We start from the raw sequence: 26,487 nt of genomic DNA on the forward strand, positions 1-26,487 counted from the left end.
ATAGCCTATACTAACTATGCTGACGATACTCAAGTTCTACTCCCTCTTACTGGCTCATATGAACAAGATGCAGCCACACTCAAGACCTATGCCCTCATCCAGGCTTGGCTGGTGGCCAATGGCATATGACTCAACGAAGACAAGACCGAAATACTAATAGTAGGTCCCAAACAGGTCCTAAACAAACTGGATAATAAGTTCACATCATTTAACATTGACAACACGACATTCACTCATCAGCAGCAGCTAAAACTATACTATACTATAGTATAGATCGATTCCACCCTTTCTGTCACGGCAAGTTAGCACCATCGCCTCATCTGCCGCACTAACAATGAAGTTCATTAATGCTGTCAAACCCTACCTCTCTACCAAAAACTCCCTTTCCAAAGCCATAGCTACCGTGGGAGCAAGGGTGGACTACTGCAATGTCCTGTTCCTAGGAACTTCATCCAAAAACATGAAGAAACTCCAAACTACTCAAAACAACGCCCTCAGATCAGCCCTCAGCATCCCCAAAAGGGAGCACATCTCCCAGGCCAGGCCAGGCCGGACGCCCACTGGCTCCCATTTAAAGAGCGCGTTCTCTTTAAAACCCTCAGTATCACACACCCCTGAATATCACGCACAGCCCCACCCTACCCATCAGAAACTATCCATCCTGCCACCTCTAACAGACCCAAACGGAACCAGCATTACAACCAGCTCGCAGTCCAAACATTTAAAAGATCCAAAGCAGGAGGCTCTAGTTTTGCCATCCTAGCAACAAAGAATTTGAATGCCCTACCACCTGCCCCTCAGGCAGGAGACGTCCCACACGGCATTCCGCAAGGCACTGAAAACACAACTCTTCCGATAGCCTCACCACGAGTTCTGTATGCTCCACCTGTAACTGCTGACCCCTTACCTCCTTCATGCCACACTGCCTAAATACACCATTGTACGAGTGCCATACCACCGCAGCACACTATGTAAACTGTTGAGCGCCTAAGTAAATATCCTGTAACAGTGTCACAATGCCCCAAGGCCGCTACGTGCTTTATAAATTCAAATAAACGAAAGTGACACTGTTTTTTCTTTTACTGAGGATTCCCAGCCTGACGGGGAATATTCATGCGTATGTGAATCCATGCCAGACCCCATGCTGGAAAATTCTAAATTTGCTGTAACAACTGTTCAGAATGGGCCTGGATGGACAGGGGACTGCAAGCGGTACATAGGGAGCCAGTGAAAACCGGGGCTGAGCATGAGTTGGCCTGGGTAGAAAAGAAAGCAGATGGGATATCCCTGTCTACAGCAACTCCTTGTGGGTAATTTGAGACCAGGGGCCTCTGCACAGGGGTAATCGACGATGCAGATGTGCTTGGCACCAGTGTAGGTCTAGTCGGCAACGAAGTGGGCAATGTAGCCGATTCAAACGTGGACAATGATTTAGTCATCGTAATGGTTGACGAGACTGAAGCAACAGGTGTGATAGTCGATGTCTGGATCATCGAAGAGGTAGTTGATGGGGTGGAGGATTTTTTTTATATATATTTCGCACCAAACCGGAAAGTACCTGGGCCCATTGCAAGTACATTACAATTGTTACAGAGTAAGACAAAAGCAATCGAGTAAGTTACAGTGGTTGACATACATAAAGAGCACACAAGACATGGGACAGGCAGCATTAGCTGCTCAACAGAGTCATCAGTAAATCATGACTTAGGACTTGATTTGTCAACTATGATGATCTTGGTCGACTATGGCTACTCGACAGGGTCGTGGACGATGATAGTATAGACAGTAACTGTAGTCGTGGATGAGCATCGCTTTTCCAACAAGTGTTTGGATTACAAACTTGATTTACTGATTAATGCACCCTGTAACCTTCCTGAAATAAGTAACTAACATTTAAGCTTAAAGTATCCTTGAACACGCTCCCGGATACCCTCGGGTCTGGCGTGTGCTATAAATAAATAAACAAACAAAGGAAGCCGCCAACAAAGGCATTCTTGGCACTGAAATGGTCAACAAGGTGACCGTAGGCAGTGATGGAGACGTCAACGACCCGGTCGACGAAGGAGCAACCCGAGCATGTGATTCTTGTCCCTTTCTACCCTCCTTCCCCGAGGAAGATTCCTTGTGGGACCTCAAACTCTTTGAAGAGGGAATACGCTCTAGCGGTCCGCTGTGCGTGTTAGAGGCTTAACTACAGACAGATTTGGGGTCATAGGACCCGAAACCTTCATCCAACCAAGCCACTAAGCTGCGGTGGCAGTATTTGCGGGTCTTGGATTAGAACGACTGGCAGATTGTACAGTTCTTCAAGTCGTGTTCTGGGTACAGACAGTAAAGACACTTTCCATGAAGATTTTCAATCTAAACATTCCATTTACACGTCGAGCAGGCTTTGAATAGGCATTTCTTCCTTGTAACCATCATCTTGAAGTCTTCAACTGAAGATTGGAACTCCGGAGACAATGGAATGGTCCAAAACTTCACTGCCATCAGCAATACGCGATGCAGCACCAGACCAGAAGATATGATCAAAGGAAATAGCAAAAATAAATCTGAGTTGCAGAAGAGAGAATTCGAGGACTCCCAACACTTACAGTGCAGAAATAAATCAGAAGATTGCTTCCAGGTTAGGAGCTAATGGAACCTGTCCAATTGGCTGTGGTCAGCATGACCCAAAATAACTAAGAGCACTAAAGGGACAAGCAGTTTAAAAGGTAAACTGCTTTTTTTCCTTTTTTTCTTTACATTTTTTATTAACTTTTACAACAACCAATCAACACATAAAAACAAACTTAGCGGTACATGGTATACATTTTAAGTATCTCGTATCATATTAAACCATAGCCGCTGCTTACCCTTTACCCTCACCCTTAACTTGAGCCTACTCCATTTCGCGCTCCGCCGTTATATGCTCTAGTGGTGTTCCTTCCTCCGTGCTTTAGGAGGTATCATCCCCACTTAGGCATACCTGGGTGGACCCAAAAAATGTGGCCACTAAGTACCTCCAGGCCGTCAATGTATCTGCCTCTTCCCCCACCCCCTCTGTTGGCTGCTTCAGTCCATACCGCCGTTTCAGTTTCAGCCCACTTCTTGAGGTCATTCCACCACACCTCTCCTTTTGGTTTGTTACTTGCTTTCCAGCCCATGGCAATTCTGCGCTTGGCAAGTATGTAAGCCAGGACTTTAAGTTTGCCCACGTGCTTCAGTTTGCGTGGTCTAGGGAACCCCTCCATCATACATGCCCACACCAATACCACATCTAGCGTGACCCCCTCCTCTGTCAGGCGATGGCCACTTCTTTCCAGGATTTACCAATTCCCGGGCATGCCCAGAACATATGGGTCCATCCCCGCATTCACCTCCCCACATTTGGGACATGTTTGTATTTCTACGTTTTTAAATCGGGCTATCCTATGGGGGGGGGGTCATGTACGCTCTATGAGTTACATACAGCTGGATTTGTTGCAACCTTGCATTCCTTGACACCTTTTTATGGTACCTCTGAACCCTTTCCCACAGCCCATCATTCATGCTTTCTCCCACTTCTTCCCAATCCCGTCTTAGCTGGGTCACTTCCTTCCCCACCCTGGTCATCAACAGTTCGTAGATTCGGGAAATCTCACACCCTCCCTCTGCAATGTCATAAGATTGTTTCAATGGCTGTATCTGGTTGGTCTTCCAGCACTATTTCAGACCATGATTCTTTCACCCGTTGCACAAATCTGGTGTATGTAATACATTGCACTAGATGTAGGCCCGTTTCCTCTACCAATGCGTTAAATTCCAGTATCTTCCCATCTTACCATATGTCTCCTATTGTTGCAATACCCACCGGTTCCGAGTGCCTGTGTATCGTTTTCCTCAATTGCACATCCCCTTTGGTCAGTGCTACTAGCAGTACCTGCGTGGAGCACAGGGTCGGGTTCTCCATGGCCTGGCAAGCCTTTCGCCACATTTATCATCCCAATTCCAGCTTTGTCGGACACCCTTTTAGCTCTGATTTAGGCAACCATATCCATTCTTTCAGGAAAAATGGAGTACATTCTGACCTCAGCAGTCTGGACTCCGCTGTTGAGTCTTCCGATAGCCACCTGGCCACACACTGTAGCTGGCTGGCCCAGTGATAGATCTCAAAATTCAAAAGTTTTATGCCTCCTTTGTCGTATGTATTCTGTAGTTTCCACAGGGCTATTCTATTCCTAGTGTTGTGCCAGAGGAAGCCTCTGCATATGCTCTGGAGTTTGACAAAGAATCACTTGGGTATCATGTATGGTATATTTCCAAAAAAGCATATGTTAGGGAGAATTCTCATATAAGGCAAATTTCCCAAACCTAGTGAGGCCCCAAGCAGCTTTGCTGGATTTTTGGGGTTTGTTTTTTTCTCCTGCTAAGAGTGAGACTCTTTTACTCCCACTTTTAGGCATGATTTGAGGTAAGTCTTTGACTTGTTATGTGCTTATGGGCTATGGGGTTTCTTTTTACTCCGTAGGGTATCATCTGTTTTTCTGTATGTGTGGTACACAGCACCCTCAGTGCAGTACCACAGGGGTGTCACAGTGACCCCCAAACATAGACTCCATACCCTGGGACTGACTACTGTCTCCCAGTGCATGTAAAGTCACCATTGGCTTTACTAGTCCAAAATTGTGAACAGAACCAGTACAAACCATCATATTGTGAAGTACTGGTAAGGGGTACTTCGATTGCCCCTGGGTCTGTTTTCGAGGGGGCACTGTCCCGTCCCCCCTCGTCAAGTTTCTGGCTGGTGGCAGTGGTTACCACGCGAAATATTCCACCGGAATATTCTCTATGGGATTTTCCCATTCATTTTAAACGCACCACTTTTTGGTGCAATGTTAAAGATACCGCTGATTTATTTATTTAATATTAAATCAACAGTTGGACCTTTTTGCCAGAACTCGGTTCTAAAATGGCGCTTGTGTCCGCCTCTGTAACTCTGACCAAGGTCGAGCCCCTTGTTCCACTATTTTGGCTGGCGAGCTTCTCCACAGAAGCCCTCCAAGTGGTGCCACTCTGTCTGGGTTCCATAGGAGGGGTGGAGGGGGGAATAGGAACCCTGGACTGCGTTGCCTTAGCAACCCAAGTCGCACTCTACTCTGAATGGCCCATGTGCATGTGTGATTGACAGCTAGGCTAATGAATGGGGTTTTTTCTGCATAAAAGCAGGGCCTTTGGGACTGGAACTTCAGAAGTCGCCACAGGACCTAAGAATCCGAAGAGGGACGAAGCTGAGCCATCTGCAACGACGACACCACCGGTGAAGCCCTGCTGCAGCTACCTCACCACTTTCCCGACGACAAGACAAGATCTTCTGCTGGACGAGTCTTCTTGCTCTGAGCTGGTGGGACCAACCAGTTCACCCTTTTCGCCTTCCAAAGACGGCCCTTGGTCGAATCGCCCGTGCCAAGCACCCCGGTGGCTGGATAGCTAAGCGCACCACTTTTGACCGCGAATAAAAGGACTGCACCTTTTAATCGAGAACTCCGCGGCTGGTTTCATCCCTGTGCAGTGCAACGATTCCAAGTTTCCTCCTCGACGAGATCCTCTCTTCCCCTGGTCGGAACGACGAACTGCAACCACCGCCAGGAACAACTGCCCCCGCTGGAGCTTCCTTTCTCTTTGAGGTACTGTGTCCTGCCTGGCCTCCCCTTTCTACAGATTGCTAAAGGTGACCCTTAAATCCTTGGCTTCTGTACTGGGTTGGCTCCAGACCTCTAACTATATCTTTTGAACCACCCCCAACCTCTTTTGAGCACTTTGCAAAGACTTTCAGTGCACTTTAAACCGTGTGATCCTGGGCACATTTTGCTTTGCTCCATTTAAAGTGGGCCTGGCCTATGAACTTTGGCTCTACAGTATAACCTGCCTTTCTCCCCTTGCTCTGAACTCAAGTGTTGGGAACTCTTTTATTTTATGCTCTGCCTTTGCTCTCCCTTTGTTACCTAAACTATTGGAGTGCCATATAGGTTAAGCACTCACTCCTGTCTTAACAAATAGTTGTGCTTTAACCCTGACTTGTCCGATAGTTATCAAGGGAGGTGTATATACTTACCTGACTGTATTTTAGATTACTTTTCATTGAGAGTGCTAGTGTATTACCTAAAGTGTGTTTTAAATAAATAACTATATACTTTTTATACAAGCTCTGGTCAGTGTTTGTTTGCTCTACTGTATTTTGGCCCTATTGTGTATACTCTGGATACTGCCCTACTCTTCTTGAGAGAAGTCTGACTGTTCAGCCACAGCTACCAGGTAAATCTGGGTGGTGCAGACTGCTACCAACTGGGTTTACTGCTTACTCCTATAGTCTTAATCTTTTTGCAGTGTTCCCCAAGGGAACTGCACAGGATTCTGCCTAACAGCGTATGAGCCTCGGTAACAACCATTTTCAATAGAGCCGCTCTCCATACCATGGCCAAAGTGAGCTTAACCCAGATTCTCATGCTGTTCTCAATATTTGCTATTGCCTTCTCTGTATTATGTTTGTGTTCATTCTTCACCGTGTGATAGATATCTATCCCTAGGTATCTAAAGGTTTTGGTCTCCCAGGGTATTTGTAGAATGTGCTCCCGCGGGATCCCTTTATATCTTCCCAGAGGGAATATGCATGATTTTTTGGGGTTGATTGCAATGCCCGAGAGCGACGCAAATCGCTCCATTACTTCTAGGATTTATTGCAGGTTTTCTTCCGGATATCTTAAGTATAACATATCATCCGCATACAATATTAGGTGTGGCCCTCCTTTTGTGAAAATCCCCACCTCTCCGTACTGTTGTCTTAGGTATATCGCTAGGGGTTCCAGTGCAAGGATATATAGCATTGGGGACCAAGGGCACCCCTGTCTGGTACATCTACTAAGTTGCCACCTTTCCGAAATAACCGCTCCCGTTTTAACTCTGGCTAGTGGTGAGCTATACAACAGCTCAACCCATTTTAGATACTCAGGCCCTATACCATATTCCCGTAAAGCAGGCCTTCCCCGCATCCAATGAAACGATTGCGACTTCTTGCGCCTCCCCTTCTGTCTGCTCTGTTAGGCAGAATACTGTGCAGGTCCCTTGGGGAACACTGCAAAAAGATTAAGACTACAGGAGTAAGCAGTAAACCCAATTGATAGCAGTCTGTACCACCCAGATTTACCTGGTAGCTGTGGCTGAGCAGTCAGACGTCTCTCAAGAAGAGTTAAGCAGTATACAGAGGATACATAATAGGGCTAAAAACACAGTAGAGCAAGCAAACACTGACCAGAGCTTGTTATCAAAAGTATATAATTATTTATTTAACACACTTTAGAAAATACACTAGCACTATAAATCAAAAGCAAGTTCCAACACAATCAGAAAAGTATTTACACATCCCTTAGCAATTACTAGACAAGTCTAAGTTAAAACACCACTTTTTGTCAAAACAGATGTGAGCGTGTAACTTAGATGGCACTCTAATAATTAGGTTTAAGGAAGAGAAAAAGACAAGAGCATAGAAATTAAACAATTCCCAACACTTTTCTAAGTCCAAAGCATGTCAGTGAAGGCAGTATACACTGTAGAGCCAAAGTTCATAGGCCAGGCCCACTTTAAATGGAGCAAAGCGAAATGTGCCCAGGATCACATGGTTTAAAATGCACTAAACGTCTTTGCAGAGTGTTCAAAAGAGGATGGGGTGATTCGAGAAGTAAAGTTAGAATGTCTGGAGCCAACCCAGTTGGAAAGCCAAGGATTTAAGGGTCACCTTTAGCAATCCGAAGAAAGGGAGGCCAGGTGGAACACAGTACTTTAAAGAGAGAGGAAGCTCCAGCGGCGGCAGTTGTTCCTGGCAGTAGATGCAAGTCGTAGTTTCGACCAGGAGAAGAGAAGATCTTGTCGAGGAGGAAACTTGTAGTCGTTGCACTGCCCAGGGAAGAGACCAGCCGCGGAGTTCGTCGGTAAAAAGTGTGTTCCTTTTGTTAGCGGTCAAAGTGGTGAAGCTTGGCTATCCGGTCACTGGGGTGCTTGGCACGGGCGATTCGACCAAGAGTCGTCTTTGGAAGGCGAAGTGGCGAATTGGTTGATCCCACCAGCTCAGAGGAAGAAGACTCTTCCAGCAGAAGATCTCCTCTTGTCGTCGGGAAAGTGGTGAGGTCGTTGCAGCAGGGCTCCACCGGTGGTGTCGTCATTGCAGATGGCTCAGCTTCTTCCCTCTTCGGATTCTTAGGTCTTGTGGCGACTTCTGAAGTTCCAGTCCCAAAGGCCCTGCTTTTATGCAGAAAAACCCCCATTCAACAGCCTAGCTGTCACTCAAACATGCTAAGTGGCGAGCCGGGTGGCTCACCACTGGGCCAATCAGAATAGAGTGCGACTTGAGTTGCTAAGGCAACGTAGTCCAGGGTGCCAATTCCCCTCCCCACACATCCTGTGGAACCCAGACAGAGTGGCACCATTTGGAGGGCTTCTGTGGAGAAGCCCCTCCTTCACCCCTCCCTTCCCATTCCCACTACCCTCCGGTTCCCAACTGTTGCCCAGCTCCATCCCTGGATCTCAGGCCATACAGCATTTAGTCCCTATTCGGCAGTGCCGGTACTAGGGACCCAGCAGGGGGTTACCACACTACCGGCAAACCAAATAAACTATCTATAGGGGTATAGGAGTCCATTGTGCCTCCTGCAATAATGCACCATTATGCTATGACCGTTCAATTCTACTTGCTCAACCCACCGCTTATTATTTCCAAGTCTTACATTGCCCTATCTTATATTCAAGTCCCAATTTCAGAGTTTATACAGCACCTCGGCTTCTGGGTGTCTGTTCCTGACAGGCAATTCTGGGCATCCAACCACTCTGTCGCATCCTCTGGGGTCTCAAAAAACAGGGCCCTGTTTTTGTGAAACACTTTCAATTTCGCCAGGTACATCAGAATGTATCTGTAGCTTGCTTTGCGCAGTCTCTTCTTCACTGTCCCATAGTTCAGTCGCCGTCTCTGCACCAGAAGTGTATAATCTAGGTACGCCGTAATGAATGTGGATGCCCTTTGTATTATGCCTCCTTTCCGGAAGTGTTCCAGGATCTTCTCTCCGTCTCGGTAATTAAGTATTTTGGCAATTATTGGCTTTCTGTGTGATCTCTCCACCGCGAACCCTTGGGTGAGCGCCCCACCTCCTATCTCCTGCAGCAACATGGTCTCAACGTAGTCCGTTTAGATCCTTCCTCTCCCACAGGAAGCCCCACTATACGTATGTTATTCCTCCAGCCGCGCCCTTCGGCTGCCTCTGCTCTATTTTCCAGGTTGCTCACTTGTTGCTTCAGTATGCGGATTTGCAAGGCGTGAGATACACATGCAGCTGTGTTTGTGGTCACTTCTTTCTTCTTCTCCAGCTCGCCTGTGCGTTCCGCTATTGTTCGTACGTCTTGTCTAAGTAGGTTGACATCCACTTGTACTGCGCCCACTTTAAGTTCCAGCGTTGCCTTGAGTTCGGCCATGGCTGCCTCTAGTTTGGTTTCCCACGTTACTTTCAAGTCTGCAATCGCCTCCGGGATCTGCTGATCGTTGCGTGTTGGGGTTGTGTCTGTTTGTGGGTTCCTGTCTTCATTCCTGGCCCCCTCCGTTGGCTGTGGTGTCCTTGTGAATTCCTCCAGTGTGGGTTGCTTCCCATTTGTCTTGGGAAGCTTGGATGCCATCACGATGTCGCCGTTTGCTTCATTTCAAAGTGGCTGTCGATTGCATGCGTTGCCGCGGCCGGTGCGTAGGTCTATATGGGCGCTTTCAGTCTCGCCTGCGCTGTGTCTTCCTGTTGCTGCCTAATTCACTCTCATCCGGTGGCTACAAATCCTCAGTCTCTGTTCTGCAGCCCAGGACCCCTCTGCGCCCTTGGCGGAGGCTGCACGACTGGTGGCTTAGTAATGTATTGCTATTGCAGAGGTCTAGCTCAGTCCGGGTCTATGCAGGATCGGCAGGGGCACTACGGTGAACCCGACAACTGGCAGTCCTAGTAAGCGCACAAGCAACTTCATCCAAACAAAATAAAGTTCATTGAATTGCACACCTCGAGCTTCTAGGCGGGTTAACAATTCTTGTCACAGGCTCTTGACTGTAGTTCACTGTGTCGGCCTTCGCCACATTTTTGTTACCTGGGTGCTGTAGTGCTCTTCTCAGGTGCTAAAAGCACTGTGGGTATTTTTCCTAATCCACGCTGCTGTGCAACCCTAGGACTACCGTGCCATCACCGTGTGTTGCGCCATATCTGTGGCTGCAGTTTGCACTTCACTACAGCTTGTGGTAAGACTGGGTGTTCTGTGCCTTTGCAGTGCTGGCTTAATCTTCCAAAAGTGCCTGCTCCTCCACGACTGCGTCCTACACGTATCACCTGCTTGCGGCCAAATCTTCATTTCCAGATTGTGCTGCTCCGGCAGTAGAATTTGAATGCGGCCTTTAGGCCCACTGCTTCTCCATGGGCTGCGCTGGCGTGAGCTTCACGATTTTGTAGCTTCAGTATTTGTCCGTCTCCGTTTTTTGTTCGGGTCTTTCCGTGACGTTAATCACCCTGCTACCTTGGTTTCCTCACTTCGTGCGAGTGTGTTTTTGCAGACAAGCTGCTATTGCCATTGATCTGCTGGTATTATTCCCAAAGGTGCATTACCGTCTCCCCGTTGCGGTAGTCATGCAGTGTTATGCGCCTTCGTGCCTATGGCGAGAAGGGGAATCCGCCTTTTGCTCTGCGTTCGATCAGTTACTCGATTCGTTTGAGGTGCAGCCCACACCTCGCCTGTGCCCGCTCCGGCTTTACGTAACAAAGTATCACTGTAGCCAGTCCGCCACCGTGTACAGGCTTTTGTCATTCAGCAGTGTGCAGGCTCTCTCTTCGTACATCCCTTGTGCGTTCTACTCCCTTCCTTCGCACACTGTAACAATGTAACCGACGTCCTCTAGATGTGCAGGTGCGCCGGCGGCCCCGAACATGATTCTGAAAGTATTTTGTATTTCAATGTCACAATGTGTTAGGGAGAATTCTCTGTTTGGGTTGAATTTCCTAACCTAGTGAGTCCCCCAGCAGCTTTGCTGGATTTCTGGAGTTTTTTTTTTTTTTCTCTCTTTTCCTCCCACTTTTCCTCCCACTCTTGGACATGATTTATGGTGTTCCTTTGACTGCTAATGTGTTTTAGGGGCTATGGGGTCCTTTACTCCATAAGGTCTCATGTGTTTTTACTATGTGTGTTACACAGCACCCTCTGTGCAGTGACGCAGGCCTGTCATAGTGACACCCCACCATAGACTCCATACCCTGGGACTGACTACTGTCCATTGGCTTTACTAGTCCCACATTATGAACAGAAACCAGTACAAACCATCATATTGTGGACGTACTGGTCGGGGCAATTCGATTGCCCCGGGGACTGTTAGTCGAGGGGGCACATTTCCGTCCCCCCTGATCGAGTTTTGGCTGGTGGCAGTGGATACGACTTGTTATATTCGACCGCAAATATTTTCCTATGGGATTTTCCCATTGTTCGAGGCTACCAACTTTAATTATTTAATTCTCATAGCCTCGAACATACCGCCGGTTTATTTCATTAATATTAATTCGCCGGTTGGTATTTTTTGCCAGGACTCGATTCTAAAATGGCGTTTGTGTTCTCTTCTGTGACTCCAACCCAAGTCGAGCCCTTTGTTCCACTTTTTGGCGGGCTTCTTCACAGAAGCCTCCAAAAGTGGTGCCAGTCTGTCTGGGTACCACAGGGGGTGTGGGAGGGGGTTTAGGCACCCTGGACTGAGTTACCTTGGTAACTCAAGTCGCACTCTTGTGTGATTGGCCCAAGTGGTGAGCCGGCCGGCTCATAACTTAGCATGTTTGATTGACAGCTAGGCTGAGTGAATGGGGGTATGCTGCATAAAAGCAGGGCTTTGGGGACTGGAACTTCAGAAGTCGCCACAGGACCGGAGAATCCGACGAGGGAGAAGCTGAGCCGACCTACCACGACGACACCACCGGTGGAGCCCTGCGGAACTGACTCACCACTTCCCGACGACAGAGAAGATCTCCTGGCTGGAGAGGCTTCTTCCCCTGACTGGTGGGCACAACCAGTTTTACCTTCTTTCTTCGCACCCTAGACCTAGATTTGTTGTCGAACTGCCCGTGCCAAGCACCCCGGCGGCCGGATAGCCACTCACCACTGAACCGCGAATCAATGGACCGCTCCTTGTACCTGAGAAACTCTGCGGCTGGTTTCTTCCCTGGCAGTGCAACGGACTCCTGTCTTCCTCCACGACGAGATCCTCTCTTCCCCCAGACGAAGCACCGACTTGCATCCGCTGCCAGGAACAACTGCCCCCGCTGGAGTGTTCTCACCACTTTAAGGTACCGTGTCCGCCAGGCCTCCCTTTCTAAAGATTGCTACAAGGTAATAACCACCCCTTAACCTTCTGGACTGGGCTGGCCGCCTTGACCCTCTAACTGGTCCCTTTCTTAGGTCCAACTCCTTTTTGAACCATTACAAGACTTTTGTGCACTGCAACCGTGTGACCTTAGACACATTTCGTTTGATCCCCTTAAAGTGGATCCGGCCTATTGAACTCTAACCTCACGGTTTTACTTTGCCTTCCTCTTGTGTTATGTTCTTGTAAAAGTGTTGGGATCTGTTTCAATTTATTCTCTGCTTTTCTCTCCCTTTTTAAAACGAATTAAGAGAGTGCCATCTACGTTAAGCGCTCACCGCTGTCTGAAAATAAGTGGTGCTTTACTTAAGACTTGTCTAATAGTCTTTTAAGGGAGTGTATATCTTTTAGTGACCGTGTTTTTGAATTGCTTACTATTAGTGCCTGTGTGTTTTTTCTAGATGTGGTTTTAAATAAATAATTATATCTCTTTTACACCAAGCCCTGGTCAGTGTTTACTTGTTCTATTGTGTTCTCTTGACCTATTGTGAATACTCTGTATACTGCCTAACTCTTCTTGAGGGAGGTCTGACTGCTCAGCCACAGCTACCAAGTGAATATGTGTGGTACAGACTGCTACCAAGTGGGTTTACTGCCAAACACCTGCAGTCTTAAATCTTTTGCAGTGGTCCCAGAGGGAACTGCACAGGTTTCTGCTTAACACAATGAGCTCCGGTACACAGTCTTGCTATTTCTGAGCAATTGTGTCCGTCTCCAGTTTCTTGCTCTAATCCGGCTGTCCGTATCCCATGTTTGTAGTTTCTGCACAGATTTGTCTGCTTTCTTTCCTCGACCGTCCGATCCCATGCGTCAATCCGCCCGCGGTCTAATCCTGCCGCGTCCCAGTTCCAGCTCGTCGCCTCGCCGTGTTATAGCCTCACAGTCCGATCCTTTGTTATCGTCAGGCCGCCATCTTGCTTCCTGGTTGTTGAAAAGCTCCTCCACTGCTCCGACTCGCATTTCCCAGATTGTGCGTTGAACAAAAATAAATTATGAACATACTGTCCCTCGTAGCTTCATACGCCTGTATATTCAGTGGTGCCCTTCACTGCTTTCTGTGTTCATAGTCTTTCTTCAGGATCATTGAGGATCGGCAGGACCCACGGAATCACAGCCTATCTCATGGCTCTGTAGCCACGCCCCCCAGGTAAACTGCTTTAATGTTACTGAGGATTCCCAGCCTGACGACGCAGAAAATTCAAGAGCATGTGAATCCATGAAAGATCCGATGCTGGAGAACTATTCAATCTATAATAGTGCCCCCACCCCACTTTCAATTGGACACCAAACTGAAGTAGCCTAGCTTGTGTTCTTAAATAATTTAAAAGTGAATTTGTATGCTAGTGTGTATAATCTATTGCTTGACAAACTCCACTTTATTTTAACTGTACTGTACACCAACCCCTGATCTCATTAGTCCGAGTCTTGCTGCTCAGCCATGTTACCCAGTGATAGTAGTTCTGAAAAACCTTTTAACAGTAATCCTCACCCTTCTAAGCGAGTATCCATTCTCTGGTGTTTTCCCCAACTGGATAGTCATAAGGTGGTTCTGAAGTCTTTCGTCAAGTGCATATTTGCTTTAAAAGGGATTCGGTATGCAACCAACTCTGTGATCATTAAAGCTTGTGTTTATGGTCACATAAAGCCCATTGCTTGGATTACACTGGTCACCCATGCATTAAAGCAATTATATTCTGTGCTACATAACCTTGGGTTTACCCTCAAGCAACCAACAAATTTAAGATTTACATGATGCTCTGTTACAACCTGAATAAAGAACCTTGCTCAATATTCCTATAGTTTTCACTGAGCCACATTTTCTAATATAGCTATTTTTGACCCAAAGGCCCCACATCAAATTCCCTTTTGTTGTCATATGTTTTGACAAGTATCTTTGAAAACTAAACCATTTAAATGAGTCTACACGAACAAAGAATAGGTCTTCTTAGTTTTACTAATAAATGTGTATTTGGTGCTTATGTTATTTTGACCTTGCAGATGTATGCTCATTTGATCTAAAACCTTCTCTGAAGGGATTTTCTTTATTATTTTTATTTTTTATTTTTTTTAACACCTGCTTTTTTACAGTATATTCTGTTTGCAGTGTCTGGATATCTTCTGGTTGAGAATTGATCTCCAGAAATATTTAAAGAAAGGAAAACTACAGGCAACTAAATATCGATAATTCAGTTGCTCGTTTATGTTTTCTGTAGCACTGTCACTGCTGCTCAAAACAATGTCACTATATATAGCAGCTTTAAAGATGCAACCTACGATGCAATATGTACCCCATCTATCTCATTGTGCCTCTTCTTTTTTCCCTCAATTGAGTTTTTACTGCTGCTGCCAGTCATATGGGTCAATATAATATGTCTGCAGAAATCAGGGCACACAATTCAGAAAGGGGCATAAAATGAATTTTAACCAAAGCTGACCGGTGAAAAGTAGAACCACCTGAATACTCCATGGTGAACTGCTTTTTTACAAGCAGCTGCAGTGTGTCAAAAGTACATCTATGCTACATTCAAACATTCTTGTACAGATTCAACATACCCTTTGCAGCATGGACTCAGACCAGGCATTTCCAGATGGCTCAATTGTCCACTGCAGCACTGTTTCCATAATGCACAGCATGACATCGGACTGAAGAATATTGATTAAACTTGCAAACAAAGGACAGAATGCCGGCAGAACAGGAGGTGGAAGAGCTGAAAGAAAAAAGTTCACATTTATTGCAAGCAGCGTCTAACAGTTATTAGTTTAGATACAATGTCAGTTTTCAATCACATTAATGGTTAACACTATACTAAAACTATACACCTTTAAAGACATGTAGTTTCAGTATCTATGGTGGTAAAAATGTAGTCTTCCGTTCACGCTCACCTTTTAATCTACATAACATGCCAATATGCTGTAACTACACACGTGCATATTCTCTTGTTGTAAATTAATACTAGCCAGAGGATCTGGAAAAACACAGTGTTTCCCTTTCTGTTGCAAATTGAAATATCATGAAGAGAGAAGCCAGCAAGATAAGGTCTGATGGACCGTTAAAAAAAATAATCGATAAGAACTAGTGTTTGTAAATAATGTTCAAGACCCTTTTTTATTTTCCCTACTGCCAACAACTTACCAATGGAAAAGGATATAAAAGAAGCATTCTCTGCATTTTCACAGCAATTTTGTGTATGAAAAACCATTAAAAAATGTTCCTACATCTAAACTCTTATCACCAACCCACCACCTTAGGCTTTATCAATGGCTCAATAGCATTCCTAACAGAATACAAGCACCATTGGATGATATATATATATATATATATACACATATATACATACATCATATACAGGGGATTAGCCGCCACCAGGTGAAGGAGGTGGGTATTGTGAGGTGGGAGATGCAAATGTCATCAAATGTTCCTGGGTGTTCCTAAACTGGACTACATTCCCTGCATCATGCTGGGCTTAACCGTGGTCCCCAAGAGGCTACTTCCAGTGCCCTAATATCTAATTTGGGCCATACTAGTTTTTATATGCTATGCCACTTTTTATATTCTTCATATTTTGTTTTATTGATGTGTGTTAGGGAGAATTTTGCACAACCCTCTGGTGAGGGCTGTGTAATCATCTAATGTCATGGTAGAACTGTGTGCTACTCAAAAGGAAAGATCACACTGTCCAACGGCAGCTGTAGCAGAAAAGTCAGACTTCACTTCATCTGCTGGCCTACCACAGAGGTAACATTAATACCAATAAAATGGAAGAGCGAGCCAAGTGGAGTTGTTGGGGACAACTTTTGTGGAGTGCAGCTTGCGAGCGAGTGGAGGAGCAGCCCGGTCACTCCACCAAAATCGTTGGCTGAGTTCCCGCAAGCGAAGAGCGAGCCAAGCGCAGTTGTTGCAGTTGGCACAGGGCGCGAGAGGCAAGGTAGCAGCCATCCCACCTGGCGAGAAAATTCAGTGATGCCAATAAGTAATATATGTCGACTTGGTCTAAACAAGAGACAAAAGTAAGTCCACTCTGTTTTAAGGCGCTTACGGAAAGCCCAGTAGGAGTGCTCTGATCTTAATGGTAGCCGTAGGGCATTCCAAATCTTAGCGGCAATGACCGGGAAGCTGAGGCCTCCCGATCTTTGAAGTCTGAATCTCGAGGTGGTGAGGAGACTCGTCTGGGTAGTCCGGGTATGTCTGAGGGACTGAGCTTTGTTAAACCTTCAAGACAGGTATCGTGGTGCAGTGTTCGAGAGACATTTATGGGTGATAGCTAGCGTTTTGAAGAGTACGAGCTCCAGAATCGGCAACCAGTGCAAAATTCTTCTAGCTGAGGAGATAGGATTTATTTTTAAATGTTCAGGGCTGCTCTCAGCAAATTCTGTATAATTTGCAGCTTGTTTATGTTGCGGGCAGTAGTACCGGGCAAATAAGGCGTTGCAATAATCTAACCTGGAACCAATGAGCGCTCTTGCAATTGTGAGGCAGCTGTCAGAGGAGAGGAAGGGTCTAACAAGCGTTAATTAACTTGGTGGTGTAGGCCGCCGACGAGGCAATCACATTTACTTGCCTAATTAGAGACAGAATGGAGTCCACGTAGAACCGAAGGGTTTTGACTTCATTTGAGACTGGGATGGTGATACAATCGATAATGAAATATTTTCATGCTCCGTCAAGTTTATTTAGTAAGGCTTGCAATCCAACCAGGAGCAGTTTGGTCTGGTCATTGAGGCATATGAAACAAGAAGGGACGTAAAGCTGCAGGAATGAAGCCCGAGAATCTGCAAGCCAAGACCCTAGCTTCACACCTAAGCAGGTGTGAGCCAATGGTGATGGAAGAAACTCAACCCCCCCAACCCATTGCAACAGTAACAGACTTTTTCACCAAACAAAGTACAAAGTCTTACAACCAGGTGGCACAACAGGGTGGAGTAGAAGAAGAAGCTGTTAAGGAAAAGCCAGCAACCCTGCTGATGCCAGATGACAGGGAGGGAAGCCCGGATATGAATGGTGTAGGAACCTCAGTAAATTAATTGTTAATGGAGATGTGCCCAAGTATGGAAAAATAAATAGTGAATTGATTGAGTGTGAATACAGAGAGGCTGAGTGCTTCTCCCTGTTTGGACATGGAACAAGACTTAAATATAAGTGAAGGGCCCTCTGTCGAGAAAGACTGAGAACGCAAGACAAAGACCAGAAGAATTCCTTGCAATACTCACACAGAGGAATATGGAAGAAAGTATGTTCCCTTCCGAAATTCAGGCAGTGCTGAACATGGTTCTGGAGGCAATAGTTAGGCTATACGATAATATAAGAGGGGAAGTAAGATCAAATTTGGGCAAGCTAAATTAAATATTGGTATCTCAATGTATTAAGCACCCATCAACATCAGCAACTACTAACAAGATTGAATAACAAAATAGTCAAAGAGTCCTCAAACTCGACAAAACATGTTGCCTCCAGTATTCGCAAGGTATAGGGATGCAAGAGGACCACCTATTTGAAGAGAGACGTGGAAAAGGGAAGCAGAAGAGGACCCTATGTCAAAGTTGGGAAACCAAGAAGGCAAAAATTTTAAAATAAGAAAAATGCACCAAAAGAACAAGGAAATGTTTTGCACACATTTGTATGCTCTTTGGCCCAAAGGACATCACTGTTGACTCCACCATTACCCTCAAGCACTAAGTCTGCAAGGGAGAGGCAGAAAACGCAAAGAAAAAAGAAAAAATAATAGTTGTGGGGGGGGGGCTTGACATTAGACAATACTTTGTATATGGTAAAACTGGAAAAACTGGTATTGTTGGCTGGAAAAAATTGTCTGTTGAAACAGGGTTGGTGAGGGATAATTATGTGGTAGTACATGAAGAAAACGATAGTAAGATCTTTGAAATTGAAATCGGCAACGCCATAAGGAGGATCCGTAGAATGTTGAGGAAAGGAGGAGGAGTGGTACAACCCATCCCCATTTTAGAAGCCAAAATAAGGAAAATAAAAAGAGAATACAAGAGCTGGCTGAAAAGGAGGTGGTCTTCGGCTGTAAATAGCCATTGGCAGAAGATGTTTGTGGTGCTCTGTAGCGGAAATTCTAGGACCATATGGCAAATGCTGGAAAAGGCCAAGGGTGATACTAGAGAAAGCATGCTTAACCCATTCCAGAGTATAAATGGGTTGAGTTCTTAAGGGCAAATTATGGAACGAAAGCAGATCGAAAAATTGAGATGCGCACGGTGGATGGGGGGGTGGCCAATGGCCCCAGATTTCTATTATATATACACACTGCAATAATTAAATTGAAGGCCTCTTGTGCACTGGGCCCCAACGGGCTATTGCATGCCGTACTGAAAGATGCCCCCAGTGCATGTTCAGAGGTCCTGAAAGTTCTATTTGCTAAGGTGCGCGAAGAAAGTGTAGTTCCAGGAACATGGTTCAAGGCAATCCTCTTGCCAATTTATAAAAAAGGAGACGGAGAGAGTCCGGAGAACTATAGATTAATATCTCTGTTAGACGTTACAGGTAAATTGTTCTCTGGCTTTGTGCTCCAAGCCCTACAGGGCTGGGCAAAGGAAAACAACATCCTGGACTACACACAAACTGGCTTTCGCTTGGGGTCTGCAACCACACAATATCGGGTTGCTTGACACACTAATTAGTGATGTAGCAACAAAGGGCAACCCTGCACTATATGTGATCTGGGTGGACTCCAGCACGGCCTTTGACACCGTTAATCGGGCAAGTCTGTGGCAAAAGCTGCGAACATGGGGCTGTCCAGAATGGCTACTGGTAATACTGATTCAACTCCACTCTGGGAACAGTGTGCAAGTGCATCTGAACAGTATGCGTCTCTTGACAAACCCAGTGGACGTAAATAGGGGTGTCAGACAACGGTGTAATCTTGCACCCTTGTTGTTCTGTCTGTACTTGGCTGACCTGCCCGTTAAGCTATTGAAGGGGGAGGGATGCCCAGTCAAGATCCGCTCTAAACATAGCTAGCCTATTGTACGCGGATGAACTTATCTTGTTGGACCGCACAATAAGACAAATTCAAGATATTGTCAGAATACGTCAAACAGAACGACCTAGCTATTAACATGGGTAAGGCCAAAACGAGGGTGGTCTCAGGAAGTAAGCTATGTAGGGTCGGCCTGCAAATGGACTCGCACAAGGTGGAATATGTTGATAGCTACCTATAGCTGGGACTGGAGTTATCGGCAGAGACGGTCCACAGAGCCATAGCTGAGAGCAAAAAGAGAAAGGCTAGACAACTAACGTGTTTGATTAACACATTTGCAATGCATACAGCAGGCTATTTGCTTGAAGAAATCCTAAAGCTCTACAGAGCTTTGCTCAGCCATCCTCAATGGACTTCATGCATTGGCCATGAGGGACCTGACCTGACATGGCTAAACGTTGTGGAGGGCCAATTCTGGAGGAGGCTCCTGGGTTTGCCACACACCACACCAATGGCCTATTTAAGATTAGAACTGGGACTAGTATCCCCCATGAGCCAACCACTCACACAAAGGGGCATACTATATATGAAATTAAGTAATTGACCCATTTCAAACTGCTGCAATTTATGGGTTTGATGTACTAAAGCGGAAGCCATCAACCATACATTGCCCTAAATGAGGCATGCTTCACAAACATAGATTGGTCCCCAGACTTCGAGCGGGGTACAAGCCAAGAGGTCCTGAAGGCCCTATATAAAAACAATGTGAAAAAGTGGGACTGGCTGGGAAACTATACACACCTGCAAAAATTGCATAACTTTAACTATGTACAGGACATTAGGTCACTGATATTTTAAGACCCAACGCTATCTTTGAAGTGCCCCAGCAGCACTTTACATTGAAACTGCAGACAAACCAGTTGCCATTGCTTGCCTTGCAGGGGGCACAAGTTAGACTAAAGGTGGAATAGGGAGTTTGTCGAATGTGCAGCCTAGAAAAGCATAAGGAAACACCAACACATGTACTGACATTGTTTCCCAGAAGGGGATCCACGTATGTGACAAAGCTGGGTCGGTTTGTTGGCAGTGATGACGCAATTAAATGAGGCACATTTGGGTGTTCTCGTTTAAACACAGACTTGGAATCTGTGCACATGGCACTATATTCAGTTTGGAAAGTTATTTTAGTAGGTTTAAATAAGTAGCAAAGGTATGACTTGGCAACACTATTGGCTCTTTGTATAGAGTTGACTCCTAGTGCTGTGGGGACCAGTTAAGTGGCAGACAATCCCAAAATCTAAAAGGGCAAGGTACAGAGTAAATTGAGGAACATTTTAACATGTATTTGAATAAGTACTTTATGTGAATTTAATCATGAATTTCACTAATATGAATCTTTCCATGCATTTGTTATGGATTTTATGAGTACATGAACTGATAGGGTATGGATTTGAGTACTTTTTAAATGTACCAGAGTAATATCAGTAAATAAATGGAAGTTTTAACGACGAGGTCTGAAATGGTGCTGATGGTGTATTTGGTAAAGGTTCTTTATGAATCAAAACAAATAAAATAAATAAATATAAAATAAAAGTATATGGTAAAGAGAGCGTGATGACTGCCATATTGGAGCACTGTGTGGATGCATCAGGAACACCAAAGGATTAAAGAAAAAGGGCTTGAGATCCAAGGAAGGGGAGTCCTGAACCTACACATATAAAACATCCTTCCAAAGAAGGCAATGAGATGCATAAATCAAGAAGTAAATATAGACTCCAGAGCATCAAGACATGACAGGATTACTTATGAAAACCATGGAATGGAAAGTAGTCCGCGTCAGATCTTCAAGTAACCATGGAAGCCCTTCTGAGAGAAGAGGCATAGATTCTCTTGCATTAATGAGTTCAAAGGTGTATCATCAGGAGACATTAAGTGGAGTTTGGGCCCGGTCCAAGAGTCAATAGGGTCAACCTACACTTCTACTCTCAATTGGTTCTCTCGCTATTATGAAGGGTGAGAAACAATTTATTACAGAGGGGAGTAGAGATTTCTGCATCGCCTGTCACAGCTTTGAAGAGCAAACCTGCAACAACAAAAAAAAAAGACAATTCAGAAAGTAACACCCTCCAAAATAAGGGATATAAATCAACTGCGGGGGAATGCAAGGTAGAATTGATACGGAAGCATGTAGACCTTTAACTATTGTCTGTCAACAGGAAACACTGGGACGAAGATGGTTCTTGATAAATACACAGGGTCTGGTAAAAGAAGAGGACTGGGACAAATGGGCGTGGTTGCATTCAATCCGTCTGGCAAATACAAGCAAGTGTGCGAGCTGTTGAATCACATACAATGAAACATATGTGTTGGAATACCAGAGGCTATAATAGTTTTCTTGCCCCCAGTTTATTATCCAGGTGCTTTGGCATTTTATGGTTCCAAGAAGTGTAGCTAATGGAACCACCAGTGATTGATGGAGGTGTGCAAAGAAAGGATAATTGGGGCGAATTAGGGGAGGTCTGCTAATCGCTAATTTTTCAGAAAATGCCAAAAGCTCAATTCTTAAACCCAACGGCATAGAAGAACAAGTTACTTTCTTACCTGGTAACCTTCTTTCGATGGGATGGTCCGACGACATATTCCATATCTATGACAGGTAATGTCCACAGCTGTGCTGCTTCGGAAAATCTTTGGCGTCTGCGTCCTGCGTCGATGACGTCGATGCGCCGTCCCCGAGGACCTCCTCCGACGGCCGACGTCACCCGTTGTGATAAGTAGGACGCACGACACCCATAGCCTCAGTTATAGTTTTTTCCCAGAACGTGTGCCACCAGTTTTCTGCCAGTCAGACACACAAGGCCTTGAGGAACGCAAGCTTCAATCGCAAAAGAAATTCTGCAGCGGGGAAGGCAGGGAGGGAGCGATATGGAATACGTCGTCGGACCATCCCATCGAAAGAATGTTACCAGGTAAGAAAGTAACTTGTTCTTCGAGGGGATTGGGTCCTCCGACGTATTCCATATCTATGACAGACTCCCAAAGCAGTAGCAAGCAAGGAGGTGGGAAAGAATTTAGAATACAAATTTAGCATGCCCAATCATATTGCGGAATAGAGAACTGCCTTGCCAAAGGCCAGATCTTGCCCTCTGATGGAATCAAGGAAATAGTGACGTACAAAAGTATGTACTGAAGCCCAGGTGGCTGCATCACAGATGTGACGAATAGGAACTCTGCTCTGCAGGGCAGTAGACGCAGCCACTCCTCTGGTAGAATGGGCCCGCAAGCCAGCCAGAGGGTCCTCACCCGCCAAGCGCTAACACTCGGAGATAGCTAAAATAATCCGAGACAAAGTCTATTTCGTCACAGCTTGTCCCAAACGCTTCCCAGCGTAACCAATGAAAAGTTGATTGTCCACTCTGACCCGGGACATGCGCGAAATATAAAAGCTCAACGCTCTCCGAGGATCAAGCCTATGGAGCCTCGCCTCTTCCTTACCAGGATGTGGAGGAGGATAGAACGCCGGAAGAACAACCTTCTGGCTCAAATGAAAATCCGAACCCACCTTCTGGAGAAAAGAAGGACGAACTCTAAGGACAACCCTGTCCTTGTGAAACACAGTGAAGTGTGTCTTAACTGAAAGTGCCTGTAACTCACTCACTCTGCGAGCGGAAGTAACCGCAACCAAAAACACAGTTTTCAGAGTCAACAGCCTCAAAGGGCAAGAATGTAAAGGCTCAAACGGAGCACCCATAAGAAACTTAAGAACAAGGTTCAAATTCCAACCTGGCACCAAAAAAGGTGACAGAGGGAACACATTAGTGAGCCCTTTCAAAAACTGCGAAATTAAAGGAATCTTAGAATAGTAACACTCTTCAGACGAGCGCTTAAATATGGACAGCGCCGCCAGGTAACCTTTTATGGTCCCCACTTGCAAGCCCCTGTGGGCCAAAGAAAGCAAAAAAGACAAAACCATGGAAATGTCTCATTCCAAAGGATCCACATTCTGAACTCTGCACCAGTCGCAGAACTTTCTCCAACGGGAACGGTACAGAGACTTTGTTGCCAGCCGCCTGGCCGAGAGCAACAACTCCATCACGTCTTCAGGGAGGTCCCAATCCTTATACCTCAACCTTTCAGAAGCCAAGCGTGAAGATTGAGGGATCTGACCTCTGGATGGAGAACCTGACCCCCCTCCCGTGAGAGCAGATCGTCTCGGTAGAGAAGACGACGTGGAGGGCAGATGGACAAGTCTAGAAGGTCCGGGAACCACGCCCTCCGGGCCCACGCCTGAGCAATGAGGATCATCTGGGAACTGAACCTCCGCAACACTTGCAGGATGACGGGGACTGGAGGAAACGCGTACAGCAGTGGGAATGACCACTCCACCACGAACGCATGTCCTAAGGCTCCTTTTGGAGGAAATTCCCGTGAGCAAAACCTTTCGCACTTCCAGTTGACACTGGAGGCGAAGAGATCCACTTGAGGGGTCCCCCAAAGGGCGAAGATCTCCAGGAGAATCTCCTGAGCCAGCTCCCACTCGAGAGAGATCGTGCTCTGCCTGCTCAGAGCGTCCGCCGTCTCGTTGTCGTCTCCGGCCAGATGAACTGCCGAGATCGAAACGTCCTGCTGGATGGCCCAGAACTCAAGCCGCATCGCCTCCCTGCACAGCGGAAGTGACCCTGCCCCCCCTTTTTGTTGAGGTAGTGCATGGCCACCGTGTTGTCCGTCAGAATCAGGACACTGTTCCCGCGCACAGTCGGCAGAATAGCCTTCAGCGCTAGCCTGACGGCCCTCAGCTCCAACAGATTGATATGTAGTCTGGACTCCGACGGAGACCAACGACCGCTGATTGTCAACTCGTTGGCATGAGCTCCCCATCCCGTGAGGGATGCGTCCGTCACGATCGTCACCTCCGGCCAGGGCAGCCAAAATGGGGCCCCCTTCATCATATTGCCCTCGATGGCCCACCACAGAAGGTCCCGGGCTACCGAAGGCGGCACCTGAACAGGGTCCGACAGCCTGCCGGAGGACTGAGACCACTGGAGCTTGAGTGCCCACTGCAAAGACCTCATCCGCAGGCGAGCCTCTGGCACCAGAAGAATGCAGGATGCCATGAGGCCGAGCAGTCTCAAGAACTCGGACGCTGGGAGATTCTGGGCAAACTGAAACTTGTGCACCATCTGCTGAATGTGAAGAGCCCTCACCTGAGGAGGAAAACACTGCCCCAGGGACGTGTCGAGCATTGCTCCGATGTACTGGAGCTGCTGCGTTGGTGTCAAATGGGACTTCTTTAAATTGAGGGAGAAGCCCAGCCTGTGAAGGGAGTGGCAGGTTACGGACTGATGATCCAGGACTTGCTCGGGAGAGCTCCCCCTGATCAACCAATCGTCCAGGTAAGGGTAGACGTGAATCCCCCCTTTCCTAAGATGCAATGCCACCACCACCACCAGGAGCTTGGTGAAAACCCTCGGGGCGGAGGTCAATCCGAACGGCAGGACCCAAAACTGAAAGTGCGAGTCACCAACTGCGAACCTCAGGTACTTCTTGTGCTTGGGATGGATCGGCACATGGAAGTAAGCATCCTTGAGGTCGAGAGACACCAACCAGTCCTGAAGTTGAAGGGCCTGGAGGACTTGAGAAAGAGTCACCATCTTGAACTTGTTCTTCCTGAGGAGTTTGTTCAAACCGCGCAAGTCCATGATGGGTCTCAATCCCCCGTCTTTCTTTGAAATCAAAAAATAAGGGGAATACCATCCCTTGTTCCTCTCCGCTACAGGCACCAGTTCTATGGCGCCTTTCTCCAGCAGGGCTTGAATTTCCTGCGCAAGGAGCGGATCCGGACTCTTCAAAGAGAGGTTCCCTGGTGGATTGTCGTGAGGCCTCTGCCGAAAAGGAAGACAGTAGCCGTGGGTTATGATCTCCAGAACCCACACATCCGAACTAATGGCTTGCCACTCTACAAGATGCTGCGCCAGCCTTGCCCCAACCGGCGAACCATGGGACCTGGCCTCATGATTGAGTGGTAGCGGCTGCGGCGTTGCCTGAGGGCAACGAGGCAACTGCCCGAGCGGCCTTGGCACCTCGAGTACCTTTGTTTCCACCTCTGGCACTCTTACGATGGCCTCTTTGACTGCTAGCTCCTCTCGCTTTACTGAAGGACGAGTAATAGCGAAAGAAACCTCCCCTCCATTGCTGTCCCCTAGGACGAAAAGGCAGAGGTTGGCGAACTGCAGCACCCAACGATTTCGCTGCAGCTTTGGAGGTCTGCAACCTCTCAAGGCTCTCGTCAGCCTTGCTGCCAAAAAGGTGTTCACCGTCAAAAGGCACGTTGAGGAGCCGGGACTGCACATCAGGAGCGAACCCAGACTTCCGCAACCACGCAAACCTGCACATTACGGTGCTCGCCGCCATGGACCGGCTGACACAATCCGCCAAGTCCAAACCCGACTGAACGGCCTCACACATAGCATCCTTGCCATCCTGAACCATAGCAAGGAAACCATCCCGTTGGTCCCCTTCGGGAATATGATCAGCCGCTAATGCAACACAGTTCCACAGAGTGTGCGTGAAACGAGACAAGGCACATATGGAGTTGGCTGCTTGAAGCGCCATACCCCCCTGAAGAAAACACTTTCTTCGCCCAGCCGTCAAAACGTTTGTCGTCCCTATCCGGAGGGATGGTAGGATACGACGCCTGCTTTGCCGGGGCCGTAGCCGCCTGCACCACCAAACTCTCTGGGGTGGGGTGCCTAGACAAGTAGCAGGGGTCGGTACTGGCTGGACGGTATTTTCGCGACAAAAACTTGCCCACTGCGGGGAGACTCTCCGGAGCAGTCCAAGCCGCCGCCACCCTTCTCTGCAGAGCCATATGAAAAGGCAAAACCGGGTCAGTGGGTGGACCGAGATCAAGGATGTCCGTGAGATCATCCTGAACGAACTCCCCTGGGGGAGCTGACCAACCCAAGTACTCGGTAACCCGAGACATAAGGCGCCGATATGAAGAATCGGCATGAGTGCCAGGCTCCGGCCGACAAAACTCCACCTCCGCAGAGGTGTCCAGTCCACTGGCATCATGCAGCGACTGCCTCAGGTCATCAAACTGGCTATGGCCCAAGATAAGGTCAT

The 26,487-nt window shown here is 46.9% G+C and overlaps 1 protein-coding gene across 3 annotated transcripts in view; it reads right to left on the reverse strand.

Moving 5' to 3' along the window:
- Window positions 1–26,487, reverse strand: part of UBR2 (ubiquitin protein ligase E3 component n-recognin 2) — a 2,523,611-nt gene that overhangs the window by 1,146,345 nt on the left and 1,350,779 nt on the right. For all 3 annotated transcript variants that reach the window (XM_069608499.1, XM_069608498.1, XM_069608497.1), the window contains one exon: window positions 14,978–15,132. In XM_069608499.1, coding sequence (XP_069464600.1) covers window positions 14,978–15,132 — 155 coding nt within the window. The remainder of the gene's footprint in view (window positions 1–14,977; window positions 15,133–26,487) is intronic.

Source organism: Ambystoma mexicanum, chromosome 4q (assembly GCF_040938575.1).
Source record: "Ambystoma mexicanum isolate Mex_15411 chromosome 4q, UKY_AmexF1_1, whole genome shotgun sequence".
NCBI classification, from domain to species: domain Eukaryota; kingdom Metazoa; phylum Chordata; class Amphibia; order Caudata; family Ambystomatidae; genus Ambystoma; species Ambystoma mexicanum.